The sequence below is a fragment of the Nerophis ophidion genome, linkage group LG10, assembly GCF_033978795.1.
Source record: "Nerophis ophidion isolate RoL-2023_Sa linkage group LG10, RoL_Noph_v1.0, whole genome shotgun sequence".
In the NCBI taxonomy this organism is placed as follows: Eukaryota; Metazoa; Chordata; class Actinopteri; order Syngnathiformes; family Syngnathidae; genus Nerophis; species Nerophis ophidion.
Genome location: NC_084620.1, coordinates 17,596,994 through 17,623,147, shown reverse-complemented (window position 1 = coordinate 17,623,147; position 26,154 = coordinate 17,596,994). Strand labels below are relative to the sequence as shown.

The 26,154-nt window shown below is 37.7% G+C and overlaps 1 protein-coding gene across 41 annotated transcripts in view; it reads right to left on the bottom strand.

The window, feature by feature from the left end:
* Positions 1-341: 341 nt before the first annotated feature.
* Positions 342-26,154, bottom strand: part of LOC133560307 (receptor-type tyrosine-protein phosphatase delta) — a 687,524-nt gene continuing 661,711 nt past the window's right edge. For all 41 annotated transcript variants that reach the window (XM_061912688.1, XM_061912687.1, XM_061912702.1 and 38 more), the window contains 7 exons: positions 12,013-12,298; positions 10,466-10,644; positions 10,268-10,394; positions 7,758-7,883; positions 7,530-7,684; positions 5,075-5,210; positions 342-4,915 (listed from right to left, as the gene is read on the bottom strand). In XM_061912688.1, the coding sequence (XP_061768672.1) occupies positions 4,847-4,915; positions 5,075-5,210; positions 7,530-7,684; positions 7,758-7,883; positions 10,268-10,394; positions 10,466-10,644; positions 12,013-12,298 (1,078 nt within the window). In that variant the 3' untranslated portion in view covers positions 342-4,846. The remainder of the gene's footprint in view (positions 4,916-5,074; positions 5,211-7,529; positions 7,685-7,757; positions 7,884-10,267; positions 10,395-10,465; positions 10,645-12,012; positions 12,299-26,154) is intronic.

The following is a 26,154-nucleotide window of genomic DNA, read 5'->3' as shown; positions in this document are numbered from 1 at the left end:
CAATCTTGTTCCACAGGATCTCTGATTGGCATTTTTGAAATTTAGGACCGTAGAAACAGCAGAGAACTCTTGTCATGGCATTTTTAAATTATGACCTTGGGAACAGTACAGCACTCCTGTCATAGAGGATCTTCAACAACCATTTTTCAAACAGATTCCTAAAAACAGCGGCATTCTTGTTCCAGGATCTTTGGTCAGCATTTTTGCAGGCAGTCAATCCTTAAAAATGGCAACGCGTTTCAAAGAGAATCTTTGACTAGCGTTGTTGAGGTTATTTAAAGAAACAGCCTGGGGGTGGTGGGGGGTCGTGGCCTGAAGGAGGTAAATAAATGAAACTGGCGTTGCATACCACAGACATTTTTTAATAGAATTTATTTATAAACAAATGTGACTTTTTTTGTCAGCATAGAACTGATTTTTCATACAGACTTTTTCCCCGACCAACGTGACCTAAGTAAGAAAATAAAAAGCACTCCTTTCATTCAACATCAAAACAAATTAAAAAATAAACAGTTTACAACTAATCAGAGGTAATTTATGAACTTTTGAACAAGCTGTTTTTTTGTTTTAGTTTTTACAATTTCATGACGTCATTGTCAGTCTATGCATCCAGACGAGAGATAGATAGATAGATAGATAAAGAGAGAGATCAGAGAAGACAACGTTTATTTCCGGTAATGACACTCCAAGCTTCAATGGCCACAAGAACATATGATCGCTGGGCGAGGGGGTGGGGGGTGGGGGGGGGTCTGGTTTGTAGAATTTTCCCAAGTCATCTGCTGGTTGGCATCGGAGTGGATGCTCTTTTTTTTTATTGTATTATTCGTCTTTTTCTCAAGATAAGTGTTATTTACATACACTCATACACTCAAAGTGATGTGTTGTGTCATGGATGGCTTCAAGTGGTTTTCTATTCTTGGGTTTAGAATCAATAGGGCAGTGCATAGTACAAAGATAGGGAAAAGTGCAAATCTTCCTATTGTCGGCCCATCCTGCCATGTTTTATAACCATGCAACAATAAAGAAATAGCTTTAATTAACAGCAATTTTATGTATGGAAAATAACAAAACAAAAAAAAAAAACATGAAAGATAATTGCTCATGTTGACAAGGGAAATAAAACCCTGGAATGCACATCCAAAAAGTTGTCACAAAGCGGTTGGAAAAGTCGCTAATGATTTAAAATAAAGTAAAAGGCCGTTGTTTTTTTGTCAAGATTTTCCAGAAGGGATTTGTGGTATCATTTCATTTGCTACTCATTCCTATCACTTTTACATTTGAATAATTATGAAATCCAAGCGAGTTTATTTGAAAGAAATAAAGGTTCATCAATGGCGTTAAATGCCTGCAAAATGTTGTTTATCCTGGTTTATTGTTCATTCCCTTAATTTCAACAATTTTCTGTTTGGTGTTGAAAAATGTTTTCTGAAATTCAAGATAGTGCCCCATTATGTCATTCACATTCACAGCAGTAAGGATCAGATTTCAATTTATTGGTTTAAAAAGTTGGATAAACAGTTATTTTTTTGGGTGAAGATTAAAATTTTACAGCACAAATTCGATTCAATATTTAAATTTGTTTACAGATGTTTCTCCAAAATTGAATGACCACTCTGTATGCTGAATAAAAAAAAGACTAAAGCACAATTAACAACACTGAATCATTTAACTACCAGGTTTCCATAAATAACATACCGTATTTTCCGGATTATAGCGCACCAGTATTTATTCTATGTAGAAATAAATATTTTTACAGATGTTATCCATGCCTGACTATTAACCGCAAATACATACTGGTTTGAAAGATTTTGGAAATATTCATTTACATACCTCAATTGTTTCCAAACTGTGCCTGTAACACGGCAGTAAAACGGCTGATCAAACAAAACAGAAGTCATTGTCATGGACCAATAGCTGCAAAGGCGCTCTCTATTGTGACATTTTGGTGCGTTTGCAAAACTCTTCGCGAATTTACGAAACTGAAACAATATTAAAAAAAATGCAATGGTAGGAAATAATACTAACGCAGACACTTGTGGATGTGTTAGCAAATTCGCTAATGCTAACGACGCTAACTTAATTATATTAGCTTGAAAGCATGTACAAAGGTGCATGAAAACACCCCTACAGAGTTTTGATTGATTGAAACTTTCATTAGTAGAATGCACAGTACAGTGCATATTCCGTACAATTGACCAATACGTTTTTCAACTTGTTTAAGTCGGGGTCCACGTTAATCAATTTATGGTAGAGATCACACATGGGACGGTTTAGTGTGTATGAATTTAGTTATATTGTCAAACTTCAACGTTCTTGGAGTGATGAAGGAAGAATCCTTTCGAGCAGAAACGCTATTGACGATTATACTTCCAGTTCAAGAAGTATACCCAGGAAATACGTTTTTCGACCGTCAAATAAATCCTTCAATTAGCCGCACTGTTTTATCAACCGCAGGGTTCAAAACTTGGTCAAAAAGTAGCAGCCTAAAATCCGGAAAATACGGTTGCGCACATTTTCATTGACAAGAACAGATATATATTGGTTGTTTGTGTTTTTCCTCTCTCATTTCAACTACTTTTGCATGCACAAAGTCAAAAAATATATTCAGAAATGGAGGCTAGCTTGGGGCTTTCTCTCTGAAAACAGAATGTTGCACAACTATTACTGATAAGAAGTGCAAATCTAAGTTAGCTACATTGAACGCTAGTTACGTATGCGCCACCATTTGTGTTTGTCCTCCCTCATTTGGACCACATTTAATCGGTTGAAAAATGTATTTTCATAAACTACTGGCCGCCATACAATATAAACATAACTAATTAAATTGAATAATTTAACTACCTTGTATTTCGCCACATTTACAACAAACAAACATATAAAATGTGAAAATTCAACAATCACTTATTGGTGAAAAAGGGTATTTGCACTTTTTTTCCTAATCAATATTACCAAGAGGTGATATTTGGGACAAGAGTGAACATAAAAGGGACAAATCTGATCTGGAGTTCCAGGATTATCTCACAAAAAACAAGATGACCGGCCCCAGTATTCATAAACGACGTAATATAATCAACATAAGCACCATTGAAAATACATTTGACTGTCTCAAGTCTCAACTGTAATGCTGCGAGAAATTTCAAGATCGGACTTTAATTTACTGGTCATATTTTTGGTCAAAATTGCGACAAAGTGACATTTAAATACACATCTGATGGGAAATTTAGGATAGCTTATTTTGCAAAGAACAAGATGGCGTATATAATTGACATTAGCACCGTTAATGACAAATCTAACTTGTCCTATAGACTCATGAGCAGGTGTACAAAACTTTAAGACCGTATCTTAATTTATTATTCAAAAACAAGGCGTTACAGTACAGACTTTTATTTTGGTTAAGATTGCAAAGAAGTGGTGAATCTGGTTTAAAATGTAAGCAGGCGTGTATAATGCTGGCAAAGAAACAAGATGGCTGCCCTCGACAAACGTGCATGAAATACTGAAATCCCACTTTTATTTTATTTGATAAGAAAAGGAGGATGAGCCCTATTTTTGGGGTGTTTTTCTACCCACAATTCAACTTTTATACTTAGGTTCTGGGGTTTGTCTATCAGACAAAAATCGCAGCACTGCTAACGACGTGAAATACAATTTGAAATACCTTGCCAGTACGAAATGTCAAGATTTTAAACACTGTTTATTCATTTTAACTATTTTTAACAAATCTTGGACTTACTCAGCTACGGTAAGGCCAATGAAAAGGAAAATATAAGCCTTTAAAATGTTACTTGCATATATATATAATCGGGTGTGACATAGTGGAATACTGCTGTAAATAAACATGTGCGTATATATTTAATATACATAATTAAACTGAATGACAACTTAAAAGATGAAAATATATAAAAACAGGCATTAATATATAAGGCACTCTAAATGCACAATGGCAACAAAAAAAAAGATGGGTTTAATAAATAACGGTGGGTGTGGCCAAGGATGGGATGCTGACTGCATATTTATTGCACAAGAAATAATACAAGTTTCTTCCAAACCGATGTGCATTCCAGTGAAAAATATCACTTTCGTATAATTCGTCTGTAGAATAATATATATTTTTATATCATGTACATTTGTATATCTTTTCCCGACTCGTCCCGACCTGGAAGAACTAAGATAATCGATAGCAGCAGCTTCATACTTTGCTCATCCCTGTTGATTCCACAAAGCCCGGGATTTATTGTGTGGGAGGTGACAAACGTTGAAAACAATGTTTGTTTACGCTCAATTCTTGATGCACTCAGTGCTACAACCCAAAGTTAATCTGCATTGAAAAAAAAAAAAAAATTCAGAGTGTAAAAAAAAACAAAAAACATACTGTATAATAAAGTACTAAAAAATTAATCATCGTACTTATTTCGTAAAGCCCCTCGCCAAACTGTAGATGAACACTGAGACAGGAAGAGGGCGTACTTGGATTTATTACTACTGAACGTCCGTCCGATGTTATTCTTTACAATGTCCTCCGATGTCTCTCCTTGTTTTTTTTGTTTTTGTTTGTTTTTTTACTCCCAAATAAATCCTTGAAGCAAAAGGATGCTTCAATGGTCCATCACTTGGTGGAGTTCATACTTGGTCCTTTGCTTTTTTTTTTGTTGACGTTTTCCATAGTTTTTTTTCTTCTTGACGGCACACTTTATAAGCTGTTAGCAAGGAGTTCGTACGTTCTCAAGCAGTTCATTTATGGCTCAGAAGAGAGGCGCAACTGGGTTTTTTTCTCCTTCTCCTTTTCCTTCTCCTTGCCACATTTTCCCTCAAAATTTTGGGCAGGGGGAGCGGCGGGGGGATCTTTTTACGTTGCATAGTGATCAAAGCTTCCCAAGTACTCTAGTCCCGCTCTGTAGCAGAACTGGTATTGATCCTGGAAACACAGAAAACAATGTGTTTTTTTTTTTTAATCCCATTCTGGGATCATGGAGTGGATGCTTGGAAACTGCGACAGAACCTGGTCAATCTAAGTATGGATTACCAGGTCGCATGCAGTGGAATCTACAGAGTCCCTATCCCCGTGCACACGTACCTCCGTTTGCACCATGGCCGGCCTTTGCGTCCGCAACATCTTCACCGTCTGAAAGATGTCGACGACGCCCTCGTATCTCATTCGCTCCAAGGCAATGCTGAGGGTGATGAAAACGCCAGTTCGACCGACGCCGGCGCTGTACGATGGAGGGGAGGGGACAAAGAGGAGATAGAGGTCAAGGGGAAGAGTGGTTCTCCCCCCCAGATAATATAGTTTCCTTTCCTGGTCATTTTGATCTCCTTACATTCCTCAAAGTTCTGTGCTATTGTCTGGTGACTGAAGTATTATGTTGGCAAAATACAGCCGCTACATACTATATCTTGAGGTGGGTTGTAACGCCCTACAAACTTATAGCAGGGAATGGATTCCTATGGCGCCATTCCTGGCTGGATCTCATGTGAGAGGAAGGCGTGGGGTTACCCGTGGGGTTACAGTCTGCTAAAATATACATAACAACTGACACTGTGGTCTAAGATAGAATTGCCACAAAAAACATTTGAAGATAATCAACAGTCTACTGCCGTCTGGCTGCTAAAGTACATATTTGTCACGTTTCATGTGTCAGGCGAATCCCCTTCTTATACAAATACATGCTGTAGTAGTGTCTCTCTCCCACACACACACACACACGCACACACACACACACACACACACACACACACACACCAACTATGGTTGTACAACTACCATTAAAAAGTAAATCAAAAATTACTCATCAGTTGAGTATTTTTTTTTTTTTACCAAATGACGATCCAGAACCTTATATTTTTGAGCACAAGCAGGATGAGCAATAAGTTTTAGAAGCCCAGTATTAAACGGATGCAACTTTATTGTAACACTATAAAATCAGCAGCTTTGCTGGTGCTAAACATACAAACTAACCATAAGTAAACATACACCTACTGTATAATTTTCACTCTCGCTGGGATGCCAACAAACAAAAAGCCCACATAATCCCGTTTAGATGCAGAATTAATCACAATCCTCACGAAGAGTTAAAAAAAGGTTGCAGTAACTAACGTCTTTTTCACCATCTCGGGGGATGAGAAAGTCGACCAGCCTCTCGGTCCATGGCCACATTCGTCTACTACCACTATTATTGCACCGCTAAAGTAGACTGTCTGCGTTGGCGCTTATAATAACAATATCACTCATATTTGGTTAATTTTTAGGTCGATTTATATAAATGTAACTTTTTAAATGGAATATTGTTGGCAATTTTTAAATGTTTTAGAGCAGTGGTCCCCAACCACCGGGCCGATTGTTACCGGGCCACACAAGAAATAAAAAATAAAAAAAAATTTTTTAAACTTTTTAAATCAACATAAAAAACATAATGTATACATTATATATCAATATAGATCAATACAGTCTGCATGGATACAGTCCGTAAGCACACATGATTGTATTTCTTTGTGGAAACCCCCCCCCCCCCCGGTCCGTGGGAAAAACTTTCAAGCATTGACCAGTCCGCAGCTAGAAAAAGGTTGGGAACCACTGTATTTAGAGGATATATTGGGCGCAATGGAAGACCCTTGATCTGTTGACTCAATTGTCAGCTATTTATTTTCGATTTTGAACGCATAAAAAAAGCGTGTTCTTGTCTTACATAAGGATTATGAAAGATAAACAGTACATATCTTTAAAATGTGTGCGTATTTCCAGTGTGACTGATCCGATAAAATGGTCAGACTGCAAAAGCGGTGCTCCAGTGACATAGAATCTACGGAAATTGCCGAAGATATTCGGAACGGACTATTCATAACGGCCGACTGAATCAGTGTCATTTTGTGATGTTTGGATGGTATTTTCTCATACTTTACGGATTGGATATACAATTTCATATGGTTAAATAAATACAACAAAACACAATAGAAGCACATAAGTAAATAAATAAATGGGTTGTACTTGTATAGCGCTTTTCTACCTTCAAGGTACTCAAAGCGCTTTGACACTACTTCCACATTTACCCATTCACACACACATTCACACACTGATGGAGGGAGCTGCCATGCAAGGCGCTAACCAGCACCCATCAGGAGCAAGGGTGAAGTGTCTTGCTCAGGACACAACGAACGTGATGAGGTTGGTACTAGGTGGGAATTGAACCAGGGACCCTCGGGTTGCGCACGGCCACTCTTCCACTGCGCCACGCCGTCCCCATAAAGTTAATTTGTTTTTCCACTCTACAGGTACTTTAATGCCAAACACATTTCCTACAAAATGTATTTTCTCAGCAGACTGACAATATCCTTACTGTCTTTACACCAAGTTTGGAGACCATCAGCTGGACTTAGTTTGGTTTTCTTATTTGACATTTTTTAAATCTAGGAGCAACATGCTTTAGCAAGTCAAAAGTCCTGTCAGAAGTGGGATACTAAAAATCAGGAGTTTTGGTGCTAATTTGTGAGTTCTGCAGGTCCACAAGGAACACATTGAAGTGGCGTTCACTTACCTACAATGGACTGAAATAGGCCCATCTTGGCCAAACTGCTCTTTAGTTTTATGTACTTGGCCGATAAAGTCGATAAAGCCCTCCCCGGATTTTGGCACTCCTTGTTCGGGCCAGTCTGTGAACTGGAACTGCCGCACCGTTCGTGACTGGCCGTCCTGAGAAAATGTTGATCGGCAATGTGATATTAGATGGACGTGAATCATCATCCTTCAATAAACGACCACTTACCCTTGCATCGGTCACTTTAAACTCCCTAAGGATGTATTGTGGCATGTTGTACTCGGCCATAGGGTCCACCACAAAGTACTGGTACCGAGCTGACCTCTCTGCGGGCCAATACTGGTGGCATTTTTCCTAAGGGAGACAAGCACTGTTATTCACACTGCGTCTTGTGTTGTGCGATATAGACGATATACGATACAAATGATATAGATTTGGCAGAAGAACTTTCAATAATATCGTTAAATTGTGATAATGCATGTTGATGACATGTTCTAGCTGTGTCCCGCAAAATTAACAGTGACAGACAACCGCGTCTCCAAAAAAATGTAGCATCCTTGTTACCCAGCCAGCCGCTAACGCTTCTTCACAGTGAAGAACCACTTCTAAGTCAAAAATCCTTGCTTCCATGGTGGCAACTAAAGTACATTTCTTTCAAATACCATTATCACTGGAAGAACGAGTTAAACTCTACACCGTAGGAAACAATATGCTAACCCCAAAGCTAGAACTCTTGAACAAGGTCGGCGGCTCCATTAATATATCAACAGTAAAGATACCAAGTATATTATCCATATGATCAACACTACAGTGATTAGATTATTTTTTTTATCATAATAGTTTTGTTTTGGGTCTATTTTGTTACAGATTACAAACTAAAGATTTAAATCGGAGTCAGTAGTAGGAAATATAAATATTTAATTTATATTGTTGCTCTGCCATCCTGTGTATTTGTCTGATTACAGTGTTGATCAACAATGAAATGATTGTTTGATCTAGGAAAATGTAATCATCGGTATCAGCAGTGGTATGACCAATACCACCTGTTAATACATGGTATCAGATTAATACCCAAACATGTAGTACTGCTCAAAACTAATGTAAATGTGTAAAATAATGGAACAGAAGAATAAGTGCTTAGTACATTTTTAACAGAAGTGTAGATAGAGCTGCAATACAGAAAGTATCTAGCTATTAACAGTAAATTATTAAGTAGATGATTAGTAGTTTAGAAAAAATAATAATTGAAATTGTGCAATATGTTTAGTTTACTTTATTAAGGATCCCCATTAGTCTACACCGCAGTGGAGAATATTTTTCCTGGGGTCCGGGAAGAATATTACCGCATATGTCAGCAGCCAAATTAAAAGCCTTTGTATCCAGATTGGGAATGGTTTTGTTATCATTTAAATACAATATAAACTGTTACTATAAACAAAGTAATATGTTGTGATATAAATTATTATCTCAGGAGGCAGCAATATAAAGTATATCGCGATATGATGTGGGATCTGAGTCGAGGATGTCGTTGTGGCTTGTGCAGCTCTTTGAGACACATGATTTATGGCTATATAAGCAAACATTGATTGATTGATATAGATTTTAGGCCATATCACCCATATCTCTCAACAAAAGTGGACACTTTTCCTTCCCTCTCATTTTTCATACCTGCTTTTGCTTCCTTGTCATGTCTTGTCTTAACTTTCTTGGAGACTCTTTTTGCATTGCTCTTCAAATGTTAAACAATGGAATTGATCAGCTAGCCTCTTGAAATTGAAAGTGACAAGATCTTCTCGACCAAAAACTTGGGTTTGGGGGAAATTGCTTGTCCTGACGGAACAGTTGGTGCTAGACTCAAGACGGACTCTTAGGATGAAATGGAGTTGCACATGCCTGGCGATTCTTTCAGTCAGGACAATTGAAGACATTTTCAAAACCATGATAACAGGGCATCTGCTCATTGGATTAATGTATCGACAAATTCTGAAGATGCTAGCAGCTGTTCAAGTACCCCAAATCTGCCACAAACTACGGAAGAATGGGTAGAGCTATGGGCACTCAGACTTTTGTGGTTTCTGGACTAAATCACAAATTGGATAATATCTTGGGGAAGCTTTCCGCTCTGCAAGGCGATACTGGGATCAAATTGAGATCCAGAATGGAGAACTACAGTGAAAAGTCTAAATTTATTCTCGCTCACAAAAACGCAGACTAATCTTGATTGTTTTCCCTGACCTGGCAAGGTCATTGCTAGGACACTCCTCCAGAGGTCAGGGCAGAGAAGAAGCTCCAAATTCCTTCCCCTTCCATCATGGACACACACACACTGTTTTTTTGTTGAACTTTGTTGGACTGAGTGGCTATGCACCAAGGCAAAGGAACAAAGCAACTCTTCAGGCTTAAAAACACACACGCAAAATTGGACGTCTTACATTTTGTATGCCCTAATATATACGTGATTTGCTCAAAGTTTTTTCCCCAAGGTAAAAAGCAAATATCAAACTTAGCTCTGGGGTAGGGGGATTTTTTCCTTCCTTCTCCCTCCCTGTTTATCTTTTTCCAACCTTTATTTTGAGGAACCACCCTTGTGGCGACCCATCAGTCTTCCTGTTCTGTCTATCCTGTAAACGGTATAACCGTATGTCTGGGTTTGTACTGATACCTAAATGATGTTAAACTTTTCAAGTGCAATAACAATAAAGTTCCATTCCATTACTAGGATTTCTAAGAATGCATACCCTGCCCATTTCTCTGAGCTTGGTTAGCATGACAACAATCGTGGAGTTGTGCTCCCACAGCATTCTCCAGAAGTCTTCTGTGGTCTCTGCCAAGGGGCCCTGGGTGGCAATGTAGGCTTTCTGTTGCCTGCAGGGACCAGCGTGGGATTAGCATGGTAAAACAGCAAAGACATGTACAGTAGTTGACAAAGAGTTTACCTGTAGCCATCAATGAAACTAGCATTGATGTAGTCGGAGCCCTCCACGCCACGAATGGGCTGGAGACAAACTCGCGTGGACTCGAATGGCATTATGTTGACAAGGCGGTTCTTGAACTTGTTGCACGGTAGGTTGGCACTGATGAATCGCGAAGTGTGGGCTTTAGTGTTTGCTAAGCGCTGCATTGGAACACAGAAGCAGTAGAGTCATACAAGGTACGTTATATGCACTTTTATGGTTATATATACAATTACATACAAAAGCAGGAGCACAGAAAGGACATAGCAAAGAAAAGGTAGAAGGTCAGGTCTTTAAAACAGGGGAGTATTCAGTCGTTATGCAGCAGGACTAGATAAAACCAAGGGCCTAGACACAAGCTGGGAACATGCGAATTGGGAAAAATGATGCTAAAACATGCTAAAGACGGTTGATGAGCGATGAGATGAGGGTTATCAAACTAATTTTAGCTCAGGGGCCGCATGGAGGAAAATCTGTGCACACGTGGGCTGGATTATTAAAATCATTGCATTGAAACTAAAAAATAAAGACAACTTCAGATTGTTTTCTTTGTCTTACTTTGGCCAAAAATAGAACTAACATATTCTGAAAATATTACAGAAAAAATATAGAAAAAAATACCTGCAGTGGTATAGTTCAGATCCATAACGGAAAGAAGAAAGTGAATGAATGTTTATAATTCAATAAAAAGGTGTTTTCTTTTGTATTCTTTTTAAATTATTTTTCCAAAACATAAAATAGAATGTGAGATGTAACAGGATAATGCATAAATTTACCATTTGTTTTCAAAACGGTTACCAAAAAGTGGGACCACAAACATTTACTGTGGGACCTCATTTCTATGACTTGATCGGGCCCTGGAACCCCATTTTGAAAAGTTCTAGCGCCAACACTGATGGAGTACTGGTACGTGCAATACTGCAGCAGGCGGCTGTGGCCTGTGGGCCGGTCCTAATACTAATCATATATCATAGATAATTCAGTCGCGGGCCGGATTTGGCCTATGGGCCTTGACTTTGACACCCTTGGATTAGATAGATATTACTGACACAAAAAAATTAACACAAGCTGGAAATGTGCTACTTTTTTAAAGAGGGCCCAAATGTTGAACGTTGATTTCTCCCAGAGACCCGAAAAATCATTGATAGAAACTAATGCTAGAAAAAAAAAATACTGCTTGATGATCATTAAGATTGTGTTTTTGTAGTTTTTCACTCTTAGCATTTTGACCAATTACGGGACTACGCCGAAATGATTTTTTTCATTAAAAACACGCAAACACTTTCAATTTGTGCAAAGCTAATGCAAGTTTTCAGGGTGAAGTAGCATTCGTGTTAGCGTGATCTTGTTACATTAGAACTTTGCGGGCCAACAAAAAGGAAATAGTCTCTGTGCCAATCTTTAGACATCGCAGCCATAATACTAATCATTGGACTCCATGGAACCAGTAGCTTTTCCAAAATGCCTAAAACTGGACCATTGACAAGAAACCTTGATTCTACAACAATCAAAACTGGTTCACATCCCACCTTGAACTCTAGTTCCATGCCGGTTACATTCTCCCCGCCCTCTATCTGCGTCAGTTTCTGAATGTAGGCGAAGAGGTTCCTGGCGGGCACTTCGGTGGTGCCGCAGTTGACGGCCTCCTGCAGCGCGTCGTGGATGAAAACGTACTGGTCCTCGGTCTGCACCATGTAGTTCCGCTGGGTGCGCATCAGCGTCACGTGACCGTAAATGTCCGCCGTCTTCTCATGCTTGATGCGCTCCATCATGGCGTCAATGACGATGAAGCAACCCGTGCGACCTACGCCGGCACTGCCAAAGTAGAGAGAAAAGACTTGAAATGTGAGACTTGAAAATGTTACTCACCAAGGAATTGAACATTTGTTTTTAAGAGTGATTATTTTTGAAGAGGCACATCGGACTTTGGCAGCAGCTCGCGCTTTCTGGTGGGATCGTTTTTGGCTTTGCTGGCTTATGTACAACACCCTTCACCCCCCACCCCCATTGGACCCCACCTGCACTCCCCGAGACATCACTTCAGATCTTAGGTGAAAATGCCTCTGCAACGAATGTGGACGTTGGACACTAAAACACAAGACTTCAAATATCTAACAAACATCTAACTTTCAGGTTGTTGCAATCGATATTTCGAAATTCTGAAATAACTGCAAATAAAGCAAAAGAGATAAGAGTAATAAGAGGGAACGGAAAACAAAAAAAAAATTTACAAATCAAAATTAGACGACCCACATTGTAAGATGACGCCAAACACATTTGCCATCTTTTTGAAAACCCACTTATTGTTAAAAAAAAATCTTTAACACAAATTCAAGGGCAAAAAAGGCAATTTAAAAACTTTTTGGATTAACCTAAATATAAGATGACCATGAATATAGGACATATGCCAAATTTAAGAACAAAAAAGCAATAGAATTACACGCATATATATAGATATACATACACATATATATATATATATATATATATACACACACACATATATATGTATATATATATATACTGTATATATATATATATATATATATATATAAAGATATATATATATATATATATATATATATATATATATACTGTATATATATATATATATATATATATATACTGTATATATATATATATATATATATATATATATATATATATATATATATATATATATATATATACATACATATATACACATACATAAATACACACACATACATATATTCTAAACCCGTTTCCATATGAGTTGGGAAGTTGTGTTGGATGTAAATATAAACGGAATACAAGGATTTGCAAATCCTTTTCAACCCATATTCAATTGAATGCACTACAAAGATATTTGATGTTCAAACTAATAATTTTTTTTTTTTTGCAAATAATAATTAACTTAGAATTTCATGGCTGCAACACGTGCCAAAGTAATTGGGAAAGGGCATGTTCACCACTGTGTTACATCACCTTTTCTTTTAACAAAACTCAATAAACGTTTGGGAACTGAGGAAACTAATTGTTGAAGCTTTGAAAGTGGAATTCTTTCCCCTTCTTGTTTTATGTAGAGCTTCAGTCTTTCAACAGTCCGGGATCTCCGCTGTTGTATTTTACGCTTCATAATGCGCCACACATTTTAGATGGGAGACGGGTCAGGACTGCAGGCGGGCCAGAAAGGAACCTGCACTCTTTTACTACGAAGCCACACTGTTGTAACACATGGTTTGGCATTGTCTTGCTGAAATAAGCAGGGGCATCCATTATAACATTGCTTGGATGACAACCTACGTTGCTCCAAAACCTGTGTGGACCATTCAGCATTAATGGTGCCTTCACATATGTGTAAGTTACCCATGCCTTGGGCACTAATACACCCCCATACCATCACAGATGCTGGCTTTCGGAATTTGCGCCTATAACAATCCGGATGGTTATTTTCCTCTTTGTTCCGGAGGATACCACATCCACAGTTTCCAAATATAATTTGAAATGTGGACTCGTCAGACCACAGAACACTTTTCCACTTTGCATCAGTCCATCATAGATGATCTCAGGCCCAGCGAAGCCGGTGGTGTTTCTGGGTATTGTTGATAAATGAGTTTGGCTAGAGTTTTAACTTGCACTTACAGATGTAGCAACCAACTGTAATGACTGACAGTGGTTTTATGAAGTGTTCCTGAGCCCATGTGGTGATATTCTTTACACACTAATGTCTGTTTTGGATGCAGTACCACCTGAGGCATCAAAGGTTCGTGATATCATTGCTTACGTGCAGTGATTTCTCCAGATTCTCTGAACCTTTTGATGATTTTACAGACAGTAGATGGTAAAATCCTTAAATTCCTTACAAAAGCGTGTTGAGAAATGTTGTTCTAAAGCTGTTCGACAATTTGCTTACAAAGTGGTGACCCTCACCCCATCCTTGTTTGTGAATTACTTAGCATTTCATGGAAGCTGGTTTTTATACCCAATCATGGCACCCACCTGTTCCCAAATAGCCTGCACACCTGTGGGATGTTCCAAATAAGTGTGAGCATTCCTCAACTTTATCAGTATTTATTGCCACCTTTCCCTACTTCTTTGTCACGTGTTGCTGGCATCAAATTCTAAAGGTAATGATTATTTGCAAACAAAAAATGTTTATCAGTTTGAACATGAAATATGTTGTCTTTGTAGCATATTTAAATGAATATGGTTTGAAAATGATTTGCAAATCATTGTATTCCGTTTATATTTACATCTGACACAATTTCCCAACTCTAATGGAAACGGGATTTGTACATATATGTATATACACACACACACATATATATACATATATATATATATATATATATATATGTATATATATGTATATATATATATATATATATATTATAAAATATATACACACACATGAATATTTATATATACAAACACACACATATATATCTATATATATATCTATATATATATATATATACATGTATATATATATATATCCATATATATATATATATATATATATATATATATATATACATGGATATATATATATCCATATATATATATATATATACATATGGATATATATATATATCCATATATATATATATATATATATATATATATACATATATATATATATATACATATATATGTATATATATATATCCATATATATATGGATATATATATATATATATATATATATATATATGTATATATATATATATATATATATATATATATATATATATATATACATATAAATATATATATCTGATTGCATGATGACCTAAAACGTGACATAATCCTCAAAACCTGTTTGAGAAAATACGTAAAATATCTATTTTTTGACACATTTTTATTGAGTCATAAGAATATCCTGGATATGAGACAAGCCCTTCTTTTTAAATTCCTGTTTTTAGGAAATCCAAGCATGAAAAAAGGACATTATTGCAGGCGATTGACAAAAATATAAGACAACTGTAATATAACCCTGACTCTGAACATAAGACATCAAGAGACCTATCTTTTTCAAAACACATTTTTGCAAAAAAACGAAAGAAAAAAAAAAAGAAAAAAATATTTTTACTGACCCAACTATATAAGACCTCTTTTCAAAAACGTGTGTATGACAAATTTTAATGAAGAGCCCTGAATATAAAGACAACATTCACCATTGGATTTAAGTGACAAGAAGCGATCTGCGCCCCTTTTGGCGTAGGTTTTTATGTATAACTATACTTCCAAAAACATAGGACAAGCTCTCTTTTTCAAGACCCGCATGTGTGGTTGACCGGAAAAAAAAGCTCTGAACACATTTCTCACAGCCTGTTTGTTTATATGTATACATCTACACGCAACAAATGCAAGACTTTTAGACCTTTTTTTTCCAAGGAAATAATGTTTTATATCCAGGTCAATACAGGAAAAAAACACCCAGAGGAACTGTTTAAAATTTTAATTGCTGAAAATTTAACCCACAAATGCTCAAAATACATACTGTATTGACCCGCACATAAGACACCGCTGAATAAAATAGAGTTTTTATTTTCATTATTGCAGTGAACAGGTTCAAAGAACAACGAAATTGGAGTATATCCCCTAAGAGAAGGGTGTCAAACTCTGGCCCGCGGGCCAAAGTTGGCCCGCCATGTAATTTCATTTGGCCCTTGAGGCAATAATAAATTAACATTAGAGCTGGCCCTCCGATATTAAACAGTGGCGGTGCTGCTGTATCACCGCATTCAACGCTAATTCTCATACTTGCCAACCCTCCCAATTTTTCCAGGAGAATCCCGAATTTCAGTGCCCACCCCGAAAATCTCCCGGGGCAACCATTCTCCCAAATTTCCACCCGGAAAACAATATTGGCGGCGTGCCTTAAAGGTACTGCTTTTAGCATCGTCTACAACCTGTCGTCACGTCCACTTTTCCTCCATACAAACAGCGTGCCGGCCCAGTCACGTTTTATATCCGTCTTTTACACACACACAAGTGAATGCAAGGCATACTTGGTCAACAGCCATACAGGTCACACTGAAGGTGGCCGCATAAAGAACTTTAACACTGTTACACCACACTGTGAACCCACACCAAACAAGAATGACCAACACATTTCGGGGGAACATCCGCACCGTAACACAACATAAACACAACAGAACAAATACCCAGAACCCCTTGCAGCATTAACTCTTCCGGGACGCTTCAATATACACCCCCGTTACCAACAAAACTGGATTTTGCATGTCACTATAAAGTTATATAAGCCTTGCTTGTTCAATATTCAATGCAACATTTGTTTGGGTCCCTATTAGAAGGTTAAGTTGTTCAACTTTGGCCCTCGGCTTTGTTCAGTTTAGAATTTTGGCCCACTCTGTATTTGAGTTTGACACCCCTGCCCCAAGGTGCATTTACAATTTGGTAATATAAAAAGTAAAAAAATATAGAAATAAGAGATGTATCTATATATATGTATATATATCCACACACTTGCATATATGCATACATATGAATATATATATATATATACACACACATATATATATATATATATATATATATATATATATATATATATATATATATATATATATATATATATATATATATATATATATATATATATAACATTATTGCACATGATAGTCCGAAAAAATAAAAAAATAAAAAGACATGACATATGAGGACATGATGAACATATTGTGCTCACTCAGTGCCTGTTTAATGCTACTATGGCACTTGGGTAAAAGCTGTTTTTTAGTCTATTTTTGCCAGCTTTTAAAAACCCTATAGCCTCTGCCCGAGGGTAGCAGTTCTAGGTGGCAGTGCCCGGGGTGGAATGGGTCTTTCAGGATGCTCTGTGCTTTCCTGAGACAGTGGGAGCTGTACAGGTCAGCCAGGGAGGGGAGGGGGAATCCGATGATCTTCTGGGCGGTCTTTATGACCCTCTGGAGCGCCGTTCTCTCTGCGGCCGTGCAGCTGCTGAACCAACCGCAGATGCAGTAGGTCAGGATTCTCTAAATGGAGCACCGGCAGAAGGACACCAGCAGTTCCTGAGAGAGGTGGTTGTTCCTGAGTATTCTCAGGAAGTGCAGTCTCTGGTGTGCCTTCTTGATGCTAGCCGTGGTGTTGGTGCTCCAGGATAGGTCGTTGGCCAGGTGGACTCCCAGGGAGCGGAAGTCGGAGACCCTCTCCACACAGTCACCACTGATGATCAAGGACAGGATGTCTGTTTTATTCCTCCTGAAGTCTATGACCAGCTCCTTGGTCTTGGAGGTGTTCAGGGCCAGGTTGTTGACTGTGCACCAATCCGACAGCTTCTCCACCTCGTCCCGATATGAAGCCTCGTCTCCCTCCGAGATGAGCCCAACTACAGTGGTGTCATCCGCAAATTTGATGATGGAGTTGCTGGAGTGGGCAGGTGTACAGTCGTATGTGTAGATGGAGTAGAGAAGGGGGCTCAGCACGCAGCCTTGTGGGGAGCCGATGCTGAGATATACAGGCTCGATGAGATGTGGCGACTCAACTGCACACTCTGGTGGCGGTTGGATAAGAAGTCCTTAATCCACATGCAGATGGAGTTCGATAGACCCAGGTCTGACAGTTTGGATACCAGTCTATCAGGTACTGTATAATGGTGTTAAATGCCTAACTATAATCCACAAAAAGCAGCCGTATGTAGCTCGCCCCCGTCTACATGGTGACCCAGGGAGGAGTGTAGGGCTGTGGCGATGGCGTCCTCTGTGGACCTGTTGGCTCTGTAGGCAAACTGGTGTGGGTCGAGCTCGGGAGGGAGGACTGAGGTAATATGGGTCCGTACCAGCTTCTTGAAGCACTTCATGGCTATAGGTCTAAGTGCAACTCGACGGTAGTCATTCAGGCAGCTGACGGAGTTTTTCTTCGGCACCGGGATTATTGTGGAGGTCTTCAGGCATGAAGGGATGACGGCCTGAGAGAGGGACTGGGTGAAGATCTTAGTAAATACTCCGGCCAGCTGGTCTGCACAGTCCCTCAGTACCTGTCCCGGGACCCCATCTGGGCCCGTAGCCTTCCTCAGGTTCACAGGAGGTTTTGGCTCATAATCTCACAATACATGGCCCCATTCATTCTTTCCTTAACACGGATCAATCGTCCTGTTCACTTAACAGAAAAACAGCCCCAAAGCATGATCTTTCCACCCCCATGCTTCACAGTAGGTGTGGTGTTCTTGGGATCCAATTCAGTATTCTTCTTCCTCCAAACACAAGTTGAGTTTATACCAAAAAGTTCCATTTTGGTTTCATCTGACCACATGACATTCTCCCAATCCTCTGGTGTATCATCCATGTATCCATTTTGGTATAAACTCAACTCGCCGTGTATGGAGGAAGAAGAATACTGAGTTGCATCCCAAGAACACCATACCTACTGTGAAGCATGGGGGTGGAAACATCATGCTTTGGGGCTGTTTTTCTGCTAAGGAAACACGACGATTGATCCGTGTTAAGGAAAGAATGAATGGGGCCATGTATCGTGAGATTTTGAGCCAAAACCTCCTTCCATCAGTGAGAGCTTTGAATGGTTGACCAAATACTTATTTTCCACCATAATTCACAAATAAATTCTTTGAAATTCCTACAATTAGAATTCCTGGATTTTTATTTTCACATTCTGTCTCTCACAGTTGAAGTGTACCTATGATGAAAATTACAGACATATGTCATCATTTTAAGTGGGAGAACTTGCACAATGGGTGGCTGACTAAATACTTTTTTGCCCCAATGTAAAATTGTATATTTTTTCCGATTGTTTTGTAGTTTAAAATATTGTCTTATATTTAGGTCTTTTTGATCATTTATTTATTGAAATCCCCCGTGTCAACTTCTGGAAGTCAATATCGATTCATTAGTTTACATGCTTGCGAGGTGTGCTTGCTCAAGGAACCTTACGTCTTCTGTTTTTCCATTTGCTTGGGAAAAACAGCGGCGCCTCGGGTGGGAGCAAAGTCGATTGCCAAGGGGGCCAAGCGTGACTAATGAGCCATGCGGCGGCCCACGAATGGAAACAAAGACGGGAGTCACTGGTTTTAACAAATGAGCTCATGATCGCTGTAAGAAAATGGCTGACGAAAGACGATGGAGGAAGACGAATGGTTTGCATTGCCTCCAGATGCAATCCGTGGAATACATTAGGCAAATTTGTTCTTAAACATCAAAGCTGCGGATGCCGGGAACACGTGTAATATTCTTTTATTAACAAAAAAGCCGTCAGCACGCTTTGGCAGCTAGCTCGTTGGCAGCGACAGGCTAACGCGCTAATGACCTGACACTGTGGCTTTTTGCAGCCAGTCAGACCAGCTGCTTTTTGGACGGTGACACACATTAAGTGTCAGACTAATGTGCTTTCTACAAGTCGACGGAACAGAAAGAGGAGGGAGGTTAGGGAGAGCAATGCACTGTAAAAATACAGCTGCATGCAAGATAACACATGCAGAGCAGCCAAAGCAATTACATACATATTGTTAGCAAATCTCCAAGCTGTCAACTAACTTGTCAAACATAGCGGGCTGTGCAGACGAATACACGTTCAGTATGTATAAACACCAGTAAAAGGCGGTTAGGGCCAGCCGAGCTTTCTCTGCAAGCCTAAGCACTAACATAAGAAGCGTTGAACTACATTTACGACGGAAACTTGTGCATTTATTTCATGATATTCTTTTATTTATTCCAAACTGATTATACATTTCATTTCGTAGCTTCTAAGTGCTGCTATGTCAATGTAATCTGCACAGAGCCTGCAGAATCAGGGGGCGGATGTCACTTAAACTACTCGCAACGGGGCTTTTTCTTTAACCAATCATATCTCAGATTCACCTCAGAGCACAAAGACATTAGCATTTTTCTGTTCTCTGTGTTAGAGATGGGACTTTTTATTTATTAGATTTTTTTGAGGAGTCATTCTTTTGTGAGAACGGTTTAAAAGACCAGCTCATATTACAGTTATTTAAAAAAAAAAATCAAAGAAACAATCATTAGTATCTGTTATATGATAACACAAACATCAGAATCATTAAATTTGCACAAATATTACTCTGTGTGTGCGAATTGTTTTGAAATAGTGGCTATAAATTTATTTTTTGTTGTGTTTTCATTGTACACATTCCATGAAGCGGTGCCATATTTCCACGCTTTGGCAGTGTCATCACTAATTAGAATTTTCCCTCATCTAAAAATGTGTAGCATTTTAACAATATAGAAAAAAACACAGAAATAATAGTTAAGAACCAAATGCATTAATGGATATAAAAAGCACAAATAAGATTACAATACAAAGTAGAATATAATACTAATGTGAGTAGTAAGTACACAATTATACTCAATTATACTACTCTACCTGGCATGTGTATGCTTCAACAACTACCCTTTAGAATAATGAACCTGCAAAGTAAATCCAAATAAATAAATAAAATGTAAAGAAATACAAGTTAAAAAAAAATACAAAATGCAAAATGCATATTGGCGAGACTAAGAGGTGTTTTGTATATAATAACTTTTCAATTTCTCAGCTCAGTTTTAAATGTTAAATAACACAACTAGTATTTTATTATTTTTAAAAAGTAGATTTATTAGCACATTAACACACACTTAAGTACTCCTGTAGAGAACCGATACGGATTCCCAAGTACCAGAAATTAGTACTGGATCAGTTTCAACGTGAAAGGTTTTTAATGCAGACTTGTGAAAAAATTTTAGACATCGTAAGAAGAGGTCAGCCAAACCCGAGGCTGCTACAAATGACTGCATTGTACTTAATTATTTGTATATTTTTGTCATGTTAATATATTTATATTATAGCAACCTGGCAGTGATGTGTAGACTTAGATTTTAACATGTCTGATTGTCTCCTGTGGTGGTGAACCTGGTTTGTGTGTTTGTGTGTGTCTGCCATGCTCTGCAGGTGTTTGCTTCTTCTGCTGAATTAAAATGATTGCTCTTCCAGACATATACTAAGTGGCGAGTCAACCTATCCTTTTTGCAATTATTCTAGTAAGAAACGACAGGGCTTACCCCAGATTTTCACTATATATGTGGCGGTAGAGGCGCGGCTAAGGGTGTGGAGGGGCGTGGTCAACGAAATCATCATATATGACGTCATGATCATTTAGATTGGCAATGATGAACATTTGAACACATATCAATAAAGTACTATCTATCTATCTATATTTTCTTACAAAAAGCTGAACAAATGTTTTATGTATATTTAAAAACAAATCAGTGTTATTAGTTAGTAGTAATAACATATTTTTTTTTAATTATATTGTTTTTCTAAATTTTTCAATTGTTGCTGCTTATTATAAAAGGTAAAACAGGCTACTCGATACTCTGCCCTCCCTGAAAGTTGGAGTTTAGTTTGCCGCAAATGTAAACAGTTTTTTGAATTACGGATAAAAAATATATAATTTAAGGAGCTGTATTGATATTCTCCACAATAAAGTTAATGTAAACTAAGCACAGCACACAAAGGAAAGTACAAAACCCAAAACCAGTGAAGTTGGCACGTTGTGTAATTCGTAAAATGATTCGCAAATCCTTTTCAACTTATTGTCATGCCCAGCAAATCATGTTTTGTTTTGGTCATGTTATGTTTTGTTTTTTGGACATTCAGTTCTTGCTTTTGCACTTCCTTGTTTTCCTTAGCAACTCATTAATTTTCACCTGGCCCTCATGTCACGCCCCAGTCCTCAGCCCTCACACCTGTTTGTAATGGTCATAGTTATTATTTAAACCACAGTTAGCTGGTATTCAGTCTGACAACTTCACATCCCGTATTCCTCAACTCCTTTCATGCCAATGACCCTGCTGTTCATTTTGTCCACGCCACGCAAGTTTTGTTGTTCATGCCACAGTGCAAGTCTTTTTGTTTCATGTTTATAGTTTGTAACCTTTATGCTAGTCATTTGTTTTTCATTAGTCAAGTTTGTTCTCCGCCATTGTGCGCGCCATTTGTTTGCCTTTTTGTAGTTTGTTTGTGTAGTAATAAATCAAAATGTTCTTACATTCACGTTTCGCTCGTGCCAATTTTTCTTTGTATCGGAGAAATAAACTATCCCATAGTCCAAGTCATAGCCCAAGTGTGAAACTTATATTCAATTGAATAGACTGCAAAGACAAGATACTTAATGTTCGAACGGCGAAACTTTATTTTTTTGCAATTTTGAATTTAATGGCAGCAACACATTGCAAAATAGTTGGCCCAGGGCAGTGGTATTTTCCAAATAAGTGTTTGATGAGCAATCCTTAACTTTTTTTAGTCTTGTTTGCAACTTGTGCCAACTTTTTTAAACATGTTACAGGCATCAAATTTGCAGAAAATAAAGTTCTCCAGTTTGAACATTAATTATCTTGTCTTTGCAGTCTATTCAATTAAATATAAGTTGAAAAGGAGTTGCAAATCATGGTATTCTGTTTCTCTTTACCATTTACATAACGTGCCATGGTTTTGAGTTGTGTACATCAATATACACATGAAGTACACATTCTTGTAGGAATCACGTTAAATTAACAATACAGTTTGGAATTAACTTAAAAAAAAAAGTGATACAACTATACCTGATGAGGGTTGGCTCTACTAATGCCGCTAGCATGATGCTAACTAACGTACAATGGACTAGCTCACAGACAGGCTAACGAAAATTAGCAGGGCACAAATTGACAAACAACTCACAGTCATATTCATGGACAATTTAGAGTCTCCATCTAACCTAACATGCATATTTTTACAATGTTGGAGGAAGCCACAGTACCCAAAGAAAACTCCACACGCAGATGTCTCAACGGAGGTTCCAAGACACACAGCCGGACATTATTGCTGGTAGTAATGTTAATAAAATTAGGGTAGTTTTCACAGGCTTGAACAAGAAATGCATTAATTAACATGAAATACCTTTCTACCAAGTGTCAATTGGTGTGCACGGTCAGCTGTAGCGTTATAGTATTTGGCAATTCAGGTGCACATTTTTTCCCTCCCAAATAAAGCATAGAGGAAAATTTGTAAGATATTTGAGGTGTTTTTTAACTATTTTATGGCCAATAGTATGTAAATAATAGACAATATGCAGTCTGGGCCGTAACTATTTGTTCAGCGGCGTAGTGACGGCGTAGTGCGGTTGGGAGAGTGGCTGTGCCAGCAACTTGAGGGTTCTTGGTTCAATCCCCACTTTCCACCAACCTAGTCACGTCTGTTGTGTCCTTGAGCAAGACACTTGGTGAAGTGTCTTGGTGAAGTCTGGTGGTTAGCGCCTTGCATGGCAGCTCCCTCCATCAGTGTGTGAATGTGTGTGTGAATGTGGAAATAGTGTCAAAGCGCTTTGAGTACCTTGAAGGTAGAAAAGTGCTTCACAAGTTTAACCCATTTAGCATTTATAGCTATATTTGACAAATACTGAGGTCGTAAATTGGTGGTCCAAGAGGAACTTTGAAAGGCTGAAATCATATGTATCCCCAGCAACATATGAATAATATTACCTTGAGCAACACAATGAATTTCCAGATAAACAAAAGCTTTCATTGAGGTAGAACTATCACGTCTTAAATTATCTAACATCTTTGACAATCAGCATGGTTTAGTAACAGTCCATCTTTTTATTAGTATTCTGAAGTTTAGCGTATTAAACAATTTTAACATCATTAAAACATAAATAATGAACTTCACCATATTTTTAATTATGAACAGGGATTGAACCCTTCTGTTTGGCAACTGGGTATTCAAAGAAGTGCACCATGAGAGTTACCAGAAGTTTAAGAGGGAAATTTGTTCCCATATTGTTCTCAGTGAAAAAAACATGATGTGGCCAGGAGAACATTTGAGGTAACATTTTACATGAAGCGCCTTGTCATCCAAATATTTAAATTTGACATTTACATGTGCTCTACTTTACGCAAAACGCCCCCCTTATTTCTAAGGTGTGGTGGCATTTCTTTTGCTGTCTCCTTTCAAAACCATATTTCCAAAACAGAATCACTTTTTAGGAAAAATATATTGTAGCCAAACCTTTTACTCCAAGTACTTATTTTTCTCAATAAAAGTTGAGTTTTTCTTAGTTTTTCCCATCTATGGTTTTTTAGTTACTTCTTTGACATATGCCAAATTGGCATAGACATTTTGAAGTATGACTTGAATTAACCTGTGGTGTAACATTAACATTAACTGAAAGTAAAAACATTAAGTTGATTATAACTTAGCTTCAATGCAAATCAAATGTAATTTATGGATATTTAAAGTGCACTCACCTTGGATTTAAAACGAAGTGCCTTTCTGTAATGCCACGCCTTGCACTTTTGCTTATCATTGTTGGTCTGTATAATGCAGCATAGGAGTGGTGGTACGAAGAAGTGGATTAAGATGGTTAAACCTCCACTGATGACCCAGGTACGAATGGAAGCGCATGCCAACATGGTAAATCTTACTGCATAACTCATTGGAGTAGGGGCAGAAATGTAAAAAAAAAAAAACCACAAAAAACTAAGTTATTTTTAAAGTTCTATGGTTACTTTTATTTTCTTTTTTATTGTAATAATTTTTTTTAATTTAAGAAAAAAATAATTATATAGTTACCATTTCAAAACAATCCATCTAAAAACAATGAAAGTGCATTTTACAAGTATTTTTATTTAAAGTATTATTATTTTAATGGATATTTTCAAAATAAATCACCAAATATTACAACTTAAAACACAATGTTTTCAGTTTTACTTCATGCAGTGTGTTATTATGAATGTGTTGTTATAGATATTTTTGAAGTCTAATATTCAACATTTACTGATGATCTTAAACTCTTGGTTTTCATTATTTTATTATGTTGTTTTCTATATAAATGTTTTACTGCTATTATTATCTCAATGTTATGTTTTTACTTATTAATGTAATATTTATAATATTTATATTTTATCTTTACATATATTTTATCATATGTTTTTACTATTTTTTATTTGGCGTTATTTTACTTTATTATTGACATTAGTGCCGTGCGTGTGTGTATGTTTTCTTCTCCTCTAGCACTTTGTGTTTGCCACTTGCCTATGTATGAAAAGTGCGATATGAATAACGTTTGATTTGAGTAGTACAAAATAAGAATCTTGCAAAAACGCTAGTCAAAGAGCCTCGATATTTTGGGAGTCGAGGGACGAATCTATCTGATAGGCTGATAGGGGAATTAAAAAAGTTGCATTCAGTGGCTAGTAGATGTAATTAACTAGACTTCTGAAATATGCACTAATCTTAATTTCCCGACACTTTAGCTATCTTAGACTTTCCTTGCCTATGATGGCTTTTATAGCTCTCTGTTGGGAGTCCAGATACTGCTAATAGCTTAAAAGCTATTTGTTTAGGACTCGCTTCCTCCCGAGAAACACATCTGACACGTGTGAGTCGCTGCTGATGTGCAATGTGTTTCGCGTGAAATCCACGCTCGCTTTGTGGCAGCGTGTGGGAGGAAGATGTTAGCTGAGGGCAATGACACCAGTACTTCTTGTACTGCGGTGTTAAAATGTGCATTCTGTGGAACACACGGTCTAGATTTAGTTGGCGCTTCGCTTAAAGCGACAATATGCAATAATTAGGCGTTTTACCAGTCTGACAATGACTGTTAGTTAACCCACAAAAGACAGTGGGCGTTGGAATACAAAAAAGGTCATGACATAAAGTCATAA